Source organism: Dama dama, chromosome 8 (genome assembly GCF_033118175.1).
Source record: "Dama dama isolate Ldn47 chromosome 8, ASM3311817v1, whole genome shotgun sequence".
NCBI lineage: Eukaryota > Metazoa > Chordata > Mammalia > Artiodactyla > Cervidae > Dama > Dama dama.
This window is the reverse complement of record NC_083688.1, coordinates 24,205,581-24,225,746: the sequence shown is the minus strand read 5'-3', so window position 1 is coordinate 24,225,746 and position 20,166 is coordinate 24,205,581. Positions and strand designations below refer to the sequence as shown.

Genomic DNA, 20,166 nt, shown 5'->3' with positions numbered 1-20,166 from the left:
GTGGTAGGTATTCAATAAATGTCCATTGAATGAGTAAGCGAAAGGTTTTTAGGATAGGTGTGGGAATCTAAGACACAAAGGTGAGGAGTCCCCCAGAGTTTGGGGACAAGTTTGGGGCACACAGACCAATAAGCAGATGGGTACCAAGCTCCAGAGAAGCTAACTCTTGCGCCTACCTCCAGCTGGTGGGAGAGCCTAACTCTTCCCCAGCTGCAGACACTTTAGGAGGAAGAGGTGGGTTTAAGGGCGGATGCTGAAGCATCGATCTCTGAGCAGTGGTCAGGGTTCGGTGGAGATCCCCGGGCTTCTAGGCTAGTTGCAGGAACACTCGAGTGGCCGGGCTCGGGCAGCTGACCCCGCTTGCCGACGCTTGTGCCCAGCGTTGCGCGCTCTCCTCGGCGCCCTGGCGAGGCAGCCAATGCGCCCTGGGCGCCGCAGCTGCTCCCGAGCCCCGGCGCTCGTGATTGGCAGCCCCCAGGCTCGGTCCCGGCGCTCCCTCCCACCCAAGACCAAATCCAGTCCGCGCCCACTGCGGGCGGTCGCCGCCTCCTCTGCTCCCGGGGGGCCGGGCGCTGGCCCGGGCGGCCGCTCACACCCTGCAGGCGCAGCGGAGCAGCGAGGTCCCAGGCGGCCGCGCTCGGCGCCGCTCTCGCTAGCCACGGCCGGGCCATGAAGGTGGAGTTTGCGCCGCTCAACATCCCGCTGGCGCGGCGGCTGCAGACGGCGGCGGTGCTGCAGTGGTTGCTGTCCTTCCTGCTGCTCGGTAAGGACGCCTGGCCGCGCAAGATCCAGGCGAAACCGCGCGGTGCCTGGGGCTCCGTCTGCTCCTTTCCGGACCGGCGTTGTCGGCAAGTCCAAGGACGTCCTTAGACCCTCCAGCCCGGCTCCCCTTGTAAACCTCATCTGGCAGGTCACACGGGGCGTGGGTAGCTAATCTGGGGTTCCCCTCTTTGATTCATCTTTTTACGTGAAGCTCGTAGCGAACGACTGAGTGCCGACTTAATTTTCCCCAGTGCTGTTTTTAAAAATAAAGGCGTACCTTTACCCTAAGGAAAAGGCCCAGATTTACTGCTCGATGGGTTTTGACACATGTATACATCCAAAGGGAACCACGACCCAAGCGAGCTGGATTGAAGACATAGCACTTAAGCCTCTCGAAGTAGACAAACTCGTTTCTTGAATTACGGTTTCGGAAATGGACTCAATGTCCAGGGATTTGAAACCTGATCCCTCCCCACCCTAAGGACAAATATCTGGGTTAACTTGTCCGTGTTAAAGGTTTCCGGGATGCGGAAAGGTACCTTGCTGCGGATGCACCATACAGTGCTTGGGTTGGGTGGCCTCTGCCTGTAAGTAATTCAACCCCGGAGAGTGTTGTCCTCAGTTCAGTTCAGTCGCTCAGTCGTGTCTGACTCTGCGACCCCATGAATCGCAGCACGCCAGGCCTCCCTGTCCTAGCTAGCTCTTAAATTAAGCCAGGGTACTTACCTATGCGCATTTCCTCCGGATGTTTGTTCTGCTCTTGGGAGTAAAGGGGTTGAGGGGGTCAAGGTAAAGGGGGGTGGTATGAGAGGACAGGAATTATTGGGAACCTAACGGCTCAGACACGACTGAACGACTAACACACACAGCCGCTTCAGAAGCCTGGTTATTTGTATGCTCTTAGACCATGGGTTGTACACTGGAGGCCACAGTAACAGTAATAACTCATTGCACTGTAGAGGTTTACAGTTTTGAACCGTCTTGCATTTTGAGTGTCTTGGATCGATGGTTCTCAACCCCGGCTGCAATTAAAATGACTGGAGAAATTTCTGAAAAAAAGAGGATGCCCATGGTCTCTCCCTAAGAATTTTGAATTCATTTATTTCAGAATGGAACCTGCACATGGGGATTTTTTTTTTTTTTTTAATCTTCCAAGTGCAGCTGGAGTTTACTAAAAGAGGAAATTGAAAGCCTTAGCTCATTAAGTCCTCCTAGGCCAGACTGTTGAGACAGCATTATATTTTGTTTTGCTCTTGGTCAAAGTACCATTGAGATAATAGATAAGGGCTTGGTGTGTGCCAGTTACTCCTCTGCCAACTACAAATGGACACTTGCTCCCTCCCTCTGCAGTGCTAAGCACCATACACTATTAACCATGTAATCTTCACCACAGCCCTATGAGGTAAGGACTGTGCCTTCTTGCACTCATTGTACAGATGAAGGAGCTAAGAGGTCGAGTGAATTGTTCACGGTCACACGGTTAGTAGGAGGCGGAGGAGTTGGGGCAGATTCCACTACTCTACCCAGAGTTCCTGCTTTAACCACTCTGCTGTCCAGTTGAATGTCTTGAACCTGGATACTGACCTTCTCACTCACCAGTCAGCACATCTCTGATAGCCCGCTGTCTTCTCCTTCCGTGGCCCTTGCCGATGCTTGTGTTTGTGTATGTCTGTGCTGCTTGAGAAAGGTCTGTATTGCCATCCATAGGTAAACAGAATTTGTCACCCTAAAATATGTTTCTTTGGTTTATTAATTATTTGAAGCTGGTTATTTTCTAAAAAGCAGCAGACAAAACAAAGACAGACAAAACAAAGAACTCTGAAAACCTAGCAGGAGTGACCCTTAATGTTTACATTTATAAGGGGAATCTCTATTTGTAGTCATGTGTCCCTTGCTATAGGAAAGCGGATGACCAAATCTCTAGAAACCTATCAAGTGGAGAAGGGAGGAATTTATACCTGCATAAAATCTTACCCTTGTTTTTTCCTGACAAGCTCCCATAACTGATCCTGCATACCTTCAACATCCTCTTTTGTCTTTAGCTGGTGATGGTATTTAAGGTGAGGGTTTCAGCCGAGTTACTTAGTTTTCCTGGGTTCCCCCCTTTCATCCATATTATTAAAATTTTGTTGGATTTTTCTCCCATGAATCTGTCTCCTGTCAATTTAATTCTTAGACCAGCCTGAAGAACCTGGGAAGGTAGGGGGAAATGTCTTTCTCCCTGACACATCCTAGCCCCTAGGCTCAGTGAGGGAGCACCCAGTGTGTGCCTGGCCCAGGGAAGGCATAAATATACTGGTTGAACACTTTCACTCTGTCACCCACGTCTCCTATTTGTATTAACTCATGTAGGTAAATCCCCACAGCAATCATAGGGGTAGGGGCTACCCTGAGCTCATTTTCCAAAGACAGAGCTTGGAGGTGTAGTAATTGTTCAAGGTCACAAGGTGAGTGGTAGAGCTCCATGTGCCACATGTGAGTGGATTGGACATGGCCCACCACTCCTAATTTGAATCAGACTACAGTGGCTTGACAGACTTTTTTTTTTTTTACTTTTTATTTTGTATTGGGGTAGCTGATTAACAATGTTGTGAGAGTTTCAAGTGAATTGTGAAGGGACTTAGCCATACACACACTTGTATCCATTCTCCCCCGAGCTCCCCATCCAGGCTGCCTCATAACACTGGGCAGAGTTCCATGTGCTATACGGTAGGACCTTGTTGGTTATCCGTTTTAAACATAGCAGGGTGTACATGTCCACCCCAAACTCCCTAATTATCCTTTCGCCCTATGGTTCCATCTTCACCCAGCCCCACCCCATAACCAGGTAACCAAACCATAGCTCCTTCTTGAAGTCTGTAAGTCTTGACAGACCATTTAAATACAGTTGTTGCACACATTTGACAGTTGTACTATTCTTTTATATTGTATATTTTGGAAATTTTATTATGAAAAATTTCAAACACACAGAAAAGTAGAGAGAAGTGTGTGAATTCCCATATACCCATTACTTGGATTTGCAATTATTTTCACAATATGTTATATTAGTTTTATCTATTTTGCAAAACTATTTTAAAGCAAATCATGTCTTTTAATCCAAAATACTTTAGTCTACATATTATAAAATTATATTTTACATGTAGCATAATTAACAGTGATTGCTAAAAATCATCTAAGTCAACTTAATATTCAGCTTTCCTAAAATTGAGCCAGAAATACACTTTGGTGGGTGATTTGTTTGAATCAAACAACCCCCCTGGGTTGCATTTAGTTTTTAAATGTCCTTTAATTTAGAACAGTGTTGCCCTATTTGTTTTGTCAGCGAAGCACTGAAGAAGTCAGGTTATCTGTTCTGCAACATACCTTCAGGATCCCTCTGCTTTTTTGGAGGGCTAACTCATTCCTCAATTCTCTGTTGTTGTTCAGTTGCTCAGTTGTGTCCAACTCTTTGCAAACTCACAGATTGCAGCCTGCCAGTCTTCCCTGTCCTTAACCATCTCCCAGAATTTGCTCAAACCCATGTCCATCGAGTCTGTGATGCCATCCAACCATTTCATCCTCTGTCGTCTCCTCCTCCTGCCTTCAATCCCAGCATCAGAATCTTTTCCAATGAATTGGCTCTTCACATCAGGTGGCCAATTCTGTATTTCTTCTTCAGCATCAGTCTCTGTATTTCTTCTAAAATGGAAGTTGGAACTAAAACCTTGATTAGATTTAGGTGAAACGTTTTTGCCAGTCCTATTCCAAGGTGTTGCTGGGTGCTCATGTCACATTATGTCAGATCCATGTAATGTCCACTGACCCAGTGGGTCCAGTGGGTCCAGGGTCAGTGGGTCCAGGTAAGAAGTAATATGAGGGGTGGTAATTGACATGCTGCAGATAAAAGTTCCCCACTGACGGTTGGTCTTTCACCTAGTCTCTGTTAATGATCTGTGACTAAATTAACATTTGTTTGGGACTACAAAATGGTAATTTTCATATTATCTCATTCTTTCTTCACATGTTAGCTAGAATTTACACCAGGAATAATTTCTCCTAATCATCTATGGCCATTGCTTACCCTACAATTCCTTTCTTACAGGGAAGATAAGGATGAACACTTATTTCTTTCCATTTTACTTATTTTAAAGAGTTGTAATATCTCCTTTCAATGGTGATAGAAATTTTATTAACTATGTCTTTTAAAATCTCTAAATCAAGGTCTTGGAATGCATTTTTCTTTCCACCATCTGCTGCTGCTGCTGCGGCTAAGTCGCTTCAGTCATCTCCGACTCTGTGCGACCCCATAGACGGTAGCCCACCAGGATCCCTCGTCCCTGGGATTCTCCAGGCAAGAACACGGGAGTGTGTTGCCATTTCCTTCTCCAATGCATAAAAGTGAAAAGTGAAAGTGAAGTCGCTCAATCGTGTCCAACTCTTCGCGACCCCATGGACTACAGCCTACCAGGCTCCTCCGTGCATGGGATTTTCCAGGCAAGAGTACTGGAGTGGGTTGCCATTTCCTTCTCCATTCCACCATCAGGAAATTAGTATAAGCTATTACCAATAGCACTTGAAATATGTTTTTTAAAATAGCAAATTGTTTCATTTAGTCATGAAATCAAATACTCTTTCCTTGAGATAAATGTTAAGTGCTGTCTTTCAATCTTACAACATTGTATTAGTTTTAGGTATACAACGTAATGACTTGATCTCTCTGTTGCAGAATGATTTCCACAAGTTTAGTTAACATCCATTACCACACAGTTCCAATTTTTTTCTCCTATGATGAGATCTTTAAGATTTACTCTCAGCAAATTTCAGATATACAATATTATTAACTGTAGTCACTATGCTATACATTACATCCCCAGAACTTTTGATTTCTAGTTTTGATTTCCATTTTTCTAATGAGAGATGTTGAACATCTTTCCATATGTTTATTAGCTATCTGTCTTCTTCGGACAGGGAGGCCTGGCATGCTGCAGTCCATGGAGTCACAAAGAGTTGGACAGGACTGAGCCACTGAACTGAACTGTCTTCTTTGGAGAAACGTCTGTTAAGTCTTCTACTCACTTTTTGATCACGTTGTTTGTTTTTCTGGTATTGAGCTGCATGAGCTACTTGTATATTTGGAAGGCTAATCCTTTGTCAGTTGTTTCCTTTGCTATTATTTTCTCCTATTCTGAGGGTTGTTTTTTCCCCTTGTTTATAGTTTCCTCTGCTGTGAAACAGCTTCTAAGCTTAATTAGGTTTTGTTTTTAATTTCTGTTACTCCAGTTCAGTCGCTCGTTTGTGTCAGACTCTTTGAGACCCCGTAGACCGCGGCACTCCAGGCCTTGCTGTCCATGCTGCTCTTTACAGCATCAGGCTTTACTTCCATCAACAGTCACATCCACAACTGTCCATTGTTTCTGCTTTGGCTCTGCCTCTTCTTTCTTTCTGGAGTTATTTCTCCACTCTTCTCCAGTAGTATATTGGGCACCTACCAACCTGGGGAGTTCATCTTTCAGTGTCATATCTTTTTGCCTCTTCATACTGTTCATGGGGTTCTCAAGGCAAGAATGCTGAAGTGGTTTGCCATTCCCCTCTCCAGTGGACCACATTTTGTCAGAACTCTCCACCATGACCCATCTGTCTTGGGTGGCCCTACGTAACATGGCTCATAGTTTCCTTGAGTTAGATAATACTGTGATCCATGCGATCAGATTGGTTAGTTTTCTGTGATTATGTCCAAATCCAAAAAAATAATAGTGATGCTGTACTATGACCTGACTGACTCATTTGAAAAGACCCTGATGCTGGGAAAGATTGAAGGCGGGAAGAGAAGGGGACGGCAGAGGATGAGATGATTGGATGGCATCACCAACTCAATGGACATGAGTTTGACTCAACTCTGGGAGTTGGTGATGGACAGGGAGGCCTGGCATGCTGCAGTCCATGGGGTCGCAGAGTAGGACACGACTGAGCGACTGAACAGAACTATGACCTAATCCAGGGGCCCTATTCATATTTCACCAATTGCCCCACTAATGTCCTTTATAGCAAAGGAATCTACATGTATTAAATTAAATCTTTTTAGTCTCCCTTAATCTAGAAGATTTTGAGGGAGCACGTTTTAATGTTCACTCTAGTGATCTACACTAGATTCTTGGACTTGCATGAACACTATTTGCCTCTTCTATCATGGATTATCTTTGTGGTTTTTAGTTTGTAGCCATACAAATTATTTATGTTTCTTTTGTCCTTCAGCTTGTAAAACTTTCTAAAATAGTACGAAAATGGGACTGGTTTCAACTCAGTCCTTGTTATAATTTGACTTCATTAGGCAAAGAAACAGTTCCAATAATGAATTCATCTTTAACCAAGAAAAGTGTGAATCCTTATAAGTAGATACTTTTTAAAGGCAGTATGGAGCAGACCCACATATGAGGAATACTAGACTGTAAAATTCTTCAAGGGATTCCTAGATTTGTGTTTTAGCACCATCCTCATCCTAAGAAACTCTGGAAGTCAGTTTTCTTAAGGCAAGAATTTTAAAAATTAGAGGAATGTTAAAATTACAGTCTTATACTCAGCAGATGGCACTGATTGATGTTTTGAAACAATGCCTCAGGAATAAAAAGGAAAAGAATGTGATGTGCTAAAGGATTTGCTTGCCTCTGAATTCTTTTCTTTCTCTATACTATGTTAAATGGCTAAAATAAGTATAGAAATAGTTTTTATGGGGGCAAATGAAAACTTCTTAGACACAAGTGGAAATGGTACCCATACAAGTTAAATATTTTAAATAATTTCTTAATATTGGTCCCTGGTCACTATTTAATGCAAATAAATAAACTTCCACAAGTTTTCACAGTGTTTTTCTGATGAGATTTGTTCATGGTATTTTAATAAAATCATGTTAAAGATGAAAATATTCTTACATAAGTAGACTTATTTTGCAGTGTTTTGTTTACTTTTTTTTCCTTTAGGGGAATCATTTTATTTAATTTTTTAAAAGTTTTGATTATAAGATAATTCATGCTAGTTATTAGAAAAATTAGAAACCGTAGAAGAACTTTTAGAATAGACTAGAAAGCATTTTCTCATCCAGAAATACCTATTGTAAATGTTTTGTCATATTCCTTTCCTCTTGTTTACCTGTTTTTAAAATTTTTATCAAAATAGTATATGCACTGGGAAATAAAAAACTGAGTTGAGCCATATGAAACTGGTATTTATAAAGGTCTCAAACAGTTAATGGTGGCTGATAACTAACATTTATTTGGGAGTTTCCTATATGCCACTTTTACCAAACCTGGGTTCAGCTGGTAAGCCAATAATTCAAGAGACAAGTGTCAGTAGAAAGGAAAGGTGCTTTAATAAGGAAAGCCAGCCACCTGGGAGAAGGTGGATTCATGTCCAGAGACCAGCTCTGAAGATTGTGATCAGCCATGACAATTTTTAAAGGGGAAAATGTGAGAGGGGGAAGCATCCCAGTGAATCATCCAGGTAGGAGGTTGAGTTCTACATCATTCTCCGTGAGCACAGGCTGGCTGACTCTTCAGATATTATCTTGCCTGTATGATCTGCCTGCAGTATTTGCTTGGGGGTAGAGAGCTAGTCATTTTGTTAACTGTATAATTCTTCATTTATGCTTCTTTTTATCTAGGGAAAGAATCAACAGGTTAGGCAAAGCATGGTGTGCATTCAGGAGAGCCTAAGTCCAGAGTTCATTTCAATGGCTTAGTGATCTCTTTCCTATAACTAGGTTCTTTTAAGGTTAGAAGGGAACAGAACTGGGCGAATAGGAAAGGGGCAAAACAGCTGCTCTCACTATCATTGTTCTTTTATTATTCTTATTGTTCTCCTTATGTTTATTAAATTTTTTTGATCACACTGTGGCAGGGCAAGTGCGGGGCCCCAACCACTGGGACAAAGTTGAGAATGGATAGGAGCTGGGAGATAAAGTCAGCACGAGATTAGTGACTCAGCACGTAATAAAGAAGAAAGAGGCAATGCTACTCCTTAGAGCAATAGTAATGGCTGGCACTTGTTGAGCATTTGCTCTGTGCTAGGCTTTAAGTCTCTGTGCTCTTCCCCATTGATATATTTTTCTTTTTATAATTTTTTAAAATCTGACACACAGCATAGACACGTGGGCTTTCCAGGTGGTGCTAGTGGTAAAGAAGACCCACCTGCTAATGCAGGAGACATTGGTTCGAGACACAGGTTCGATCCCTGGGTTGGGAAGATCCCCTGGAGGAGGACATGGCAACCCATTCCAGTATTCTTGCCTGTGTAATTTCATGGACAGAGGAGCCTGATGGACTACAGTCCATGGGGTCACAAAGAATCAGATATGGCTGAAGTGACTTTGCACGCATGTACAGCATCGACATAAAAAGAAAATGTGTAGCTTAGCTTAATGTATTACTTAAAGGCAAATATTCTTGTCACTATTGCCCAGGTCAAGTTTTATCAGTTCCTGCTTCATGGATTTGAGTCTACGTCATTAGGTGCACAAATAATTAGAATTGCTCTGCTGTGAAATGATGCAAGAAGTGGTAGGTGAGCTAAGGCACAGAGTTTCTTCTATTTTATTTCTATCTCTGGCAATAGAGTTCCTGAAAATGAAGTTTCTCAGTGGAATGTGCCCTCTTCATGGGCATATGATGAATAACTGCTCAATCAAGGTGAATACTTGTAGTAGGAACTCTTCTGCATCCGTCTTGTCAATGACAGTTCCTCCGCATTGGGGATGCAGTGGGGTGGTGGTGTAGGGTCATGGGCTTTGAGAATGGACCTTGAATTTAGACGGGTCAGCTACTTACAATTTGTGTGTCTTGAGCAATTCACTTAACCTCCTTAAGCTGCAATTTTCCCTACTATAAAAAGTACATTAGCTCAATATTATGCAATAACCTAAAAAGGAAAAGCATTTGAGAAAGAATAGACACAAGGATTGGGCTTCCTAGGTGGTGCTAGTGGCAAAGAACCTGGCTGCCAGTGTGGGAGACATAAGAGATGAGAGTTTGATCCCTGGGTTGGGAAGATCCCCTGAAGGGGGAAGTGGCAACCCACTCTAGTATTTTTGTCTGGAGAATTGCGTGGACAGAGGAGCCTGGCGGGCTGTGGTCCATAGGGTTGCAAAGAGTCGGACACATCTGAAGCAGCTTAGCAAGCACACACAAGCATGCAGACGCGTATACATATGACTGAATCACTTTACTCTACACCTGAAACTAATACAACGTTGTTAATCAACTATATGTGAAAATAAAAAAGCTAAAAAATGTATCTCATTTCTAAATTATACCGTTTTGTGAAAAATTACTTTCTAGACTTTTAAAAAACAAAATAAAGAAATTGAAGCCCAGGAAAAAAGGAACAAACGACATTAGGAATGTTCTGGCTGCTTCAATGATGTTGTGGCTATATGAGGATTAAACTTAAAAATATTTTGGTGACACCCACAATATAGAAGTTGCCATACACTATACAGCGAAGAAATGTTAAGTCATACTATACCATTGCTGTCTTGTTACATTGCCTCAGTTGAACTGAGGCTCACTTAAACACACTTTGTATATATTAGATCCTTCTACCTTGGGCCACCTGATGCAAAGAACCAACTCATTGGAAAAGACTCCGATGCTGGGAAAGATTGAGGGCAAGAGGAGAAGGGAGCAACAGAGGCTGGGATGGTTAGATAGCATCACTGACTCAGTGGACATGAATTTGAACAAACTCTGGGAGATAGTGGAGGACAGAGGAGTCTGGCATGCTGCAGTCCATGGGTCACAAAGAGTTGGATACAACTTAGCGACTGAACAACAACAACGATGACACCTTGAACCAGTGATTGTACGAACAGTGGGCAGATTCTAACGGACCGCAATTCCTGAGGTCTTCCCCTTTCTTACAGCACAGGTATGCCTCGGGATTATTGTGTTCCTGATCATACGCAACTACTGGTTCCTCTACCTCCCTTACTTGACATGGCTTTACTTTGACTGGCAAACCCCGGAGCAAGGAGGCAGAAGATCCGAGTGGGTCAGAAGCTGGACCATTTGGAGGTACTTTAAGGACTATTTTCCAATTCATGTGAGTAGAATTGTTTTACATAGTATGGTTTTGAGCTGAGAAAAAAAATGCAAATATGTTTTTATCACATATTTTTCAAGCTTTTCCCTTTTTAGAGGAAGAGAGCCTGCAATTCAGCCCAACTTACTAAATGGAGTCTAAGCTAAATTGACAGAATTTAGAAGGCTGTGTGCGAAGGGCTCAGGACAGAGCTGAAAAATGTGAATACAGCTCTACCCCAGGGAGGGCTTCCCTGGTGGCTCAGATGGTGAAGAAATTATCTGCAATGGGAGAGACTTGAGTTCATCCCTAGATCAGGCAGATCCCTTGGAGAAGGGAATGGCAAACCACTCCAGTATTCTTGCATGGATGGAGGAGCCTGGTGGGCTACAATCCATAGGGTCGCAAAAAGTCTGACATGACTGAAAGACTAATACACATTATTCCAGGAAACTAAAACAAGTCAAGCTTTCCATTTCCTCTTGAATGTAGAATTACATCCTTTTGTTTCTTATTGGAAACTAATCTGGCAACATTTTATTTTTTTATGTCAACATAAACGCACCATAGCTCATCAAAACTTGGGATTTGGATCCGAGTCACAACTACATATTTGGGTTTCACCCCCATGGAGTGCTTGTGGTTGGAGCCTTTGGAAACTTTTGTACAAATTATTCCAACTTCAAGGAGCTGTTTCCCGGCTTTACCTCCTATCTTCATGTGCTGCCATATTGGTTCCGGTGTCCATTCTTCCGGGAATATCTGATGAGTAGTGGTAAGTGAAGGCAGATCACTATTTCCACAGTGTTCTGGGGTGGCAGGACCACACAAAATGTTCTCTCTCAAACCAACCAGGTTTATGTTTTCTTAGAGTACAACTCTGTGTCTATCGCTGTGTCACACTCATATGCCATTTTGATGGTTCTTGCTTTCCCCCACCGGGCTGGAAACACTAGGGAGACAGAAAGAAAGTGAAAGTGTGAGTCTCCTAGTCGTGCTGGACTCTTTGCAACCCCATGGACTGTAGTCCGCCAGGCTCCTCTGTCCATGGGTTTCTCTAGGCAAGAATACTTGAGTGGGTTGCCATTTCTTTATTTCCTTCTCCAGGAGATCTTCCTGACCCAGGGATCAAATCTGGATCTCATGCACTGCAGACAGATTCTTTACTGTCTGAGCCACAAGACTGTATTTTTTTCCCCCATAATTCTCCAAGTGACTAGCATAGTATCTAGCATAGTACTTGGAATTTAGGAATGTCCAATAGATGTTAATTCAATGAAAGTATAAATTAATGAATGCATTTTGTGTATCCAGATGAGAAAGAATCATGCTTGGAGCAAATAAGTAATAAATGGTACCTTTGGAGAGGTGCTTTGTCTGCTTTTATGAATAGTAGAAATTGAAAATGGCCTCAAATGTGTCTTGGAATAATGGCAATTTATAAACTAAATACACTGAATCTGCTGTCTTTTTCCTCCCAGATTAAGTGCAACTTGGCTCAGAAATTTTACTCTGCTACTCTGAACTAGTGGAAGACTTTCAGATTAGGGAAACCATAATTCTCCAAATTCTGAGAATAGAATTCAGTAAAAATGCTGTAAAGATCTTATATGAGTGTATCCAGAAGCCTAAGATTGTGTTAATGGGTCTTATTTCAACTTAAGAGGCTCAATTTTTTTGGTTTTCCAACTTGACCAATTTGTAACTTACAAAGAGATTTATGTTTATGATCATTGTGTAGGTTAATTATTATTGTCTTTGCATTTCTTGGACATAATAAAAAATGGATAATCTCTTGGGAAAATTGTAATTTCAGGATCAGAGCTTATTCAGAGATAGAATTCCTCATGGTCTTTCAGGTTTTTATCACTTCCTATTAATTTCTCAATTCTCTGTTGTCATTAGATAGCTTGTTGGAAATCACTAAACACCAAAGGGCCAGCATCCTTGCCTGGGTTTCCAGGTTCTGTTTATGGACCTTCACCCATGTAACCCTGGGCTGTGTCCAACTTAGGCTGTCCCTTCATCTGGCCACTAGAGGCCGCACTAACCCCCCATCTCCTGAACTAAGTGGGGGCAGGGGAGGGGTGGGTGGGAATCCCTTCTCTTTCCTCTTTTGCAGATGCTGGGTTAGTTTTATAAAAGGAAGAAAGTTAAAAGGAAAAGATTTTTTTTTAATTTTAAAAAATCACAGAGATATATTTACATTATATGTGTGTGTTAGTCACTCAGTTGTGTCCTACTGTTTGTGATCCCGTGGACTGTGACCTGCTAGACTCCTCTGTCCATGGGATTTCCCAGGCAAGAATACTGGAGTGGATAGCCTTTCCCTTTTTCAGGGGGTCCTGACCCAGGGATCAAACCCAGATCTTCTGCATTGAAGGCAAATTCTTTACCGTCTGAGCCACTAGGCAAGCCCCATTTTACATTATACTGTTTGCTGATTCAAAGTATAGCCACAGGTGAGTTTGGCTAGTGTATTTGGAAGCAGGTGTGGCAAATTTGTGGTCGGAGAGATGAAGGTATACCCTCTCCAAGGCCATGTCAACTACAAATAACCAACGCTAGGGTCTTTGTCCACGTGGTGCCACTGTTGTTTTCTAGAACTGGCATTTGAGATGAAGCTGGTCTCCTGTCACTAGCTTATGATATCATGAGATCTTCCTTGTTGCTGTCACCTCCTATGTCCCAAAGCTAAATGAAAACACCCAAACTTGTAGCCAGGGATGTTTGGACTGTCCTTGTCTCTAAGTTTAGGGAGTTCTCATCCCTTCCTACAACTGGCTTCCTAGGACTGCCCCCGGTCAAAAGCTGCCCCTGTACTAGGCACCTGCCTTGGTGACTGCCTCTCTGGGTGGGAAGGACAGACATCCATGTGCCCCAGACCTCAGGTAGTAAGGAACCCTTTGTTGTTTGGTCGCTAAGTTGTGTTCGACTCTTTGCGACCCTATAGACTGCAGCATGCTAGGCTCCTCTGTCCATGGAACTCTCCAGGCAAGAATATTGGAGTGGGTTGCCATTTCCTTCTCCAGGGGATCTTCCCGACCCAGAGATTGAACCCGCGTCTCTGGCATTGGCAGGTGAGTTCTTTACCACTGAGATTCTCTACCTTAGGAAGCTCTAAGTAGCCCACAGTGTTTCAGAAATCCTCTGCTGATGGTGTTTTACTTTTACCAAGATTTCTGTGGCTGTAAGTCTTTGCAAGTTCCACATCCATGCCATTCCTCTTGGGCCATTTTGGTGAATCAATACTCAGTGGGTGTTGACTGGAGCACACACTGTATTTCAAGGCTCATGTTCCTTTCTGTCTACTCATTAAAGGTGAGCAGGCAGTTGAGATCAGATCATAGCAGCCTTATCTATAATATATATACTTTAGATTTTTTTCTTGTAGGTTAGCCATGAGGAACTTGTGAGGGACCTGATAGGATTTTGTACAGTAAGTCATACAGGCAGCAGCTTGGAGACAAGTTGGAGATGAGCCTGGAGACTGTGAAGATGAAAGGGCCTATTTCAGTCATCAAGGGACAGCTGATAAGGGCTCAACTGGCACCGTGGCTGTGCTAGTGGAACTAGAGAACAAGGAATCGATATGAAAAATAGTTGATAGAGTCTACAAAACTTGGGGTTCCCAGGTGGCTCAGTGGTAGAGAATTCACCTGCTAATGCAGGAGACTCAAGAGATGCAGGCTCAATCTCTGGGTCGAGACGATACCCTGGAGGGGGAAATGGCACCTTACTCCAGGATTCTTGTCTATAAAATCCCACGGGTGGAGGAGCATGGTGGGCTACAGTCCATGGGGTCGCAAAGAGTCAGACATGACTGAGTACACACACAGTGCAACAAAATTTAGTGACTGATTCAGCCTCATGAGAGCAGCAATTGTATTTCATTGTCTTATCAGCATCTAGCACAGTATCTTACCTGTAGCAGATGTTCAGTAAGTGTTTTTGAATGAATGAACAAATGAATGAGTGATGAATGAACATGGTGGATGAAAAGAGGGGACTGTATATGGAAGGAACCTACATTCTGACTTGGGTGACTGGATAGATGATAGTCGCAATTGCTTTGATAAATAATATTGGGAGAGAAACCACTTTGTGGAAGAATTTCATGCACTGGGTTGGGAAGCATGGAGTTTGAGGTGTCTCTAAGCTGTTGAGGTAGAGATGTCCTTTGAGCAACAGGAGGTGTAGGCCTGGAGCCTCAGGAGAAAAACTCCCTGTAAGTGGGTTTGGGAGAACTCAGCATATGTGATTGGTGGTTGAATCCTTGTGGAGAGATGAGGTTATAACATCGGCTATTGTAAAAGAACACCACAGACTGGATAGCTTGAACAATAGAAATTTATTTCTCTCAGTCTGAAGGCTGGGACGATCTGATGTCTGGTGATGGCCCACGTGCTGGTTTGCAAATGGCTGTCTTCTTGTATCTTCACGTGGTGAAAAGAGAGAACAAACTAGGTTTGTCCTCTTCCTATCAGAACATTCATGCTGGGACTTCCCTGGTGGTCCAGTGGCTAAGACTCCACGCTCCCAATGCAGGGGGCCTGGGTTCGATCCCTGGTCAGGGAACAAGATCCCGCATGTTCTCATATCACAACTAAATATCCTGAGTGCTGCAACTAAGACCCTGAGCAGCCAAATTAATTAATTAGAATATATAAATAATAAAAAACATTAATCCCATTCAGGAGGCCTCCACTCTTATGAACTAATTCTCTCCCAAAGGCCCCACCTCTTAATACCATGCTATTAGGGGTTAGAGTTTCAACATATGAATTTTGGAGGAATATAAACATTTAGTACCTAATAGCCCTGAGAAATACCAACTTCTAAGCATGGTCTGAAGAAGGGAAGCCTCGGGAGGAAACTGAGAAGTGGACAGAGGCAAGAGAGGACTACCAGGTATCTGAAAATCCAAGGGGCTCTCTTTTCAGTGGAAGTGATGCCTCCGGCTCTCATTCAGGGCGCGCAGAGCAGAATGGCCATGCCCTGAACTCAACGAGAGTTCACACCCCTCTGTGCCCAGGTTCTCTACCCTCTAACCCACTCTCCTCTGCTGCTTCTTTGCAGAAAGTAGCTGGTTTTTCAGAATCCTGTCCTTATTTTATATTCCCCCAGCAGTAGAAATGCACAGTAAAATGAGCATGTAATTTCCTTCAAGAGATGAAGTGCTATGTCTTGATAAAGCTAGCACATTCTTTTATGACTAAAAAAACAAAAAGGATAAAATCAAAAATGGAAGGAAACAATAAGACATTAAGAAGGGATTATCTCTGAATTATGGGTCATGAGTTGTTTGTGTTTTCTTCTTTATTCTTTTTCTTCAAGAGTTCATAGTATTTTCCTCCAAGAGTACATTGTGCTTTTAAAATCTGAAAAAGGAATCTTTAAACTTATTTTCACATGGGAAAGCCTCATATAAAGATTGAACAGTTATGTAACTTATGTCTTAAACAATTTAACAAAGTCAAACTAGACATTTTGGAACCATGCACAGATTTAGCAACTGATGTAGGTTATTTGTCAGATGTCTGAGTTTTTTTTTTGAAACCATTTACATTATAAATCCATGCTTGAGAAATAAAAATCCATATAGAATACCTGAAAACAAATCATTGGTATGCAGAAGATCAGTGCAACCTCTTGGAGGGTATATTGTTTGGTTCTGAGCAAGGATCTGCCAGGGTAATGATCAAGACTACCACGTACAGCTGTGCAGGTTGTGCGTTGAACAACTTCAGGAGACACCTTTTACTTAAAATGCAATATGAGTGGAGTCTGTAGAATTCAGCAGTACACAACTTACTCAAACAACTGGTAGACCTAGTAATAATCAAGTGACATTTTAAAGACCTAACCCATCACCTGCCAAAATGTTAGATCTTATTAATGGAATCTATTATCGAAGATTTGGCTATGGAAAAATTATAAACCCACGTAGTGCACCAAATATAAGCCGTGCAGGAAATTTTGTTTAATATTTGCTAGTGCCATAAATCAGGGGTCCCCAAATTCTGGGTCCTAATGCCTGATGATCTGAAATGGAGCAGGTGTAATAATACTAGAAATAAAGTGCACAATAAATGTTCAGTCGCTCAATCGTGTCTGACTCTTTGCGACACCATGGACTGAAGCACACTAGGCCTCCCTGTCCATCACCAGCTCCCGGAGTTCACTCAAACTTATGTCCATTAAGTCGGTGATGCCATCCAACCATCTCATCCTCTGTTGTCCCCTTCTCCTCCTGCCTTCATTCTTTCCCAGCATCAGGGTCTTTTCAGATGAGTCAGTTCTTCGCATCAGATGGCCAAAGTATTGGAGTTTCAGCTTCAACATCAGTCCTTCCAGTGAACTCTCAGGACTGATCTCCTTTAGGATGGACTGGTTGGATCTCCTTGCAGTCCAAGGGACTCTCACGAGTCTTCTCCAACACTGCAGTTCAAAAGCATCAATTCTTCTGTGCTCAGCTTTCTTTATAGTCCAACTCTCACATCCATACATAACTACTGGAAAAACCATAGCCTTGACTAGATGGACCTTTGTTGACAAAGTAATGTCTCTGCTTTTTAATATGCTGTCTAGGTTGGTCAAAACTTTCCTTCCAAGGAGTAAGCGTCTTTTAATTTCATGGCTGCAATCACCATCTGCAGTGATTTTGGAGCCCAGAAAAATAAAGTCTTCCACTGTTTCCCACCTATTTGCCATGAAGTGATGGGACCAGATGCCATGATCTTAGTGTTCTGAATGTTGAGTTTTAAGCCAACTTCTTCCATCTCCTCTTTCACTTTCATCAAGAGGCTCTTTAGTTCTTCTTCACTTTCTGCCATAAGGGTGGTGTCATCTGCGTATTGAGGTTATTGATATTTCTCCTGGCAGTCTTGAGTCCAGCTTGTGCTTCATCCAGCCCAGCGTTTCTCATGATGTATTCTGCATATAAGTTAAATAAGCAGGGTGACAATATACAGCCTTGATGTACTCCTTTTCCTATTTGGAACCAGTCTGAATGCACTTGAATCATCCCCAAACCACCCCCCATCGCCCCAGCCCGTGGAAAAATTGCCTTCCATGAAACCAGTCCCTGGTGCCAAAAAGGATGCGGACTGTTGCCATAGATTCTTAAGATAAGAATGTTAAAGGGCAATTAGTTAACACCTTTTGTTTTATTCACTAAGGGCCAGTCTCAGTTTCCAAGAAAAGTGTGTCCCATGTGTTAAGCAAAGAGGGAGGTGGAAACATCTCAGTCATTGTGCTCGGGGGTGCAGAAGAATCACTGGATGCCCATCCTGGAAAGTTCACTCTGTTCATCCGCCAGCGGAAAGGATTTGTGAAAATTGCTTTGACCCATGGGTAAGTGGCTTTTCATTTCAGGCAACCGGGTCAGGGAAGCTAACCCATTATTAAGTGAACTCAAAGAAGTAATTTTTCTGGCCCTTAAAGACAGACCTCATCACTCACCTTCCAATGAATACAGATGTAAATGTTTATGGGAAATAGAAGACAACCTTCCCTCTAAGATAACTCAGTGTCTTGGCATCCAGCCATTCAACTTGTCTATAAGAGCAAAACAAGCAAAATACAAAATTTCATAGGCACAGTATAGATTTTCGAACAAATGAACCATGAACAAAACCATAAATGAAAAAGAAACTTCCTGGAACCTTGACTTTCTATAGAATAAAATTCCACAAATCACTAAGACTGCTGAGGTGCCTCCCCAAAGGACTTCAGAAGTAATTCAGTTTCAATACATGGAACATAAACTTAGCACTCCAAGGAGGCTTGGGGACATTAAACAATCGTAAGGAATCTGTTGCAGATCAGCTGTGCTAAATGAAATATTTAAATCCTTTTCATTGAAAATGCTTATTCTTCCTCCTTGTTATTTCCAGTGCTTATTTGGTGCCAGTGTTTTCTTTTGGTGAAAACGAACTATTTAAACAAGTTAGCAACCCTGAAGGATCATGGCTTCGAAATGTACAGGAGAAACTACAGAAGATCATGGGATTTGCTTTGCCACTGTTCCATGCCAGAGGAATTTTTCAGTACAATTTTGGGCTAATGCCCTATAGGAAGCCCATTCACACTGTTGGTATGTACATCAAATACTGGAGGCTTGTTCAATTCAGTGAGAGGATTATCTGACTTTGACCAATGTTTACTGTTACTGAAGTAGCTTTGAGTAAGACCTTCCAGTAGCTCAGACGGTAAAGCGTCTGCCTACAATGTGGGAGACCCGGGTTCAATGCCTGGGTCAGGAAGATCCCCTGGAGAAGGAAATGGCAACCCACTCCAGTGTTCTTGCCTGGAAAATCCCATGGACTGAGGAGCCTGGTAGGCTACAGTTCATGGGGTTGCAAAGAGTGGGATGTGACTGAACTGAACTGAATAGATGTTATTTGACCTTCCTTTACAGTATGCCTTGTATTTATGAAATGACTATATTTTCCATTTGAATGGGAATCAACTACTTTCAAAAACATTGTTATTGCACTCCAAGTAGAATCCAATTTTACAACTAGAGTTTCTAATACTCTATGATGAATCTATTTCTCTTCCAGAAGATGATAACATAGCAAGTCTTTGAATATATTACCTCAGAGTCTCTTGTGAAAATTTGTGTGTAATAAATGTCTTCATCACGTTTAGTTCACACAGGCATCAGTTTCTATCACAAAGCATTTTTTCCCCAACTAGGTATATTTATATGTATTCTAATATAGGGCTTCCCAGGTGGCTGAGTGGGTGAAGAATCTGCCTGCGGTGTAGGAGATGTGGGTTTAATCCCTCAGTTGGGAAGATCTCCTATAGGAGTGCATGGCAGCCCATTCCAGTATTCTTGCCTGGAGAATCTCAGAGGAGCCTGGCAGGCTACAGTCTAGAGAGACGCAGAAGGTCAGACACGACTAAATCAACTGAGCACTCACTTGCAGACTGATTTTCCTTTTAAAAATGGCATGTTTGGGTTGGGGGGGCATTGAGATAGGGGAGGAGGGTAAGAACCATGTTAATAGAAGAACGGAGGAGGGAAATAATTGCGCTTGAGGTTGAAAAGGGGTTTGGAAAGTGGAAAAGGAGAAAGTGCTGAGTGAATTTCTAATAGCAAGATTAGCCAGACTATATACACATATGAAATGGAAGTAATAATTTCACCGTGAATGGCCCATTAAATGAAATTCAAGCATTTTTTCAATCGATTCCCTTGGAATGGGAGTTTATTGCTGTCAGTTTGTAACAGCTTTGCCTTTCACATGCAGTCACGTCACATTTTTTAAAATGCTGTTTTTAACTCAAATGGAATATTAACAGTTGATTAATCAGTGTAATAGGAATACTGAGATAAGTTAAGCT

At 42.5% G+C, this 20,166-nt stretch overlaps 1 protein-coding gene across 1 annotated transcript in view; it reads left to right on the top strand.

The window, feature by feature from the left end:
• The first annotated feature begins 577 nt into the window (after positions 1-577).
• MOGAT1 (monoacylglycerol O-acyltransferase 1) overlaps positions 578-20,166 on the top strand; it is a 31,998-nt gene continuing 12,409 nt past the window's right edge. Inside the window, exons 1-5 of the mRNA XM_061148642.1 lie at positions 578-763; positions 10,652-10,830; positions 11,380-11,584; positions 17,991-18,165; positions 18,708-18,907. Of these exons, the coding sequence (XP_061004625.1) occupies positions 670-763; positions 10,652-10,830; positions 11,380-11,584; positions 17,991-18,165; positions 18,708-18,907 (853 nt within the window). The 5' untranslated portion in view covers positions 578-669. The remainder of the gene's footprint in view (positions 764-10,651; positions 10,831-11,379; positions 11,585-17,990; positions 18,166-18,707; positions 18,908-20,166) is intronic.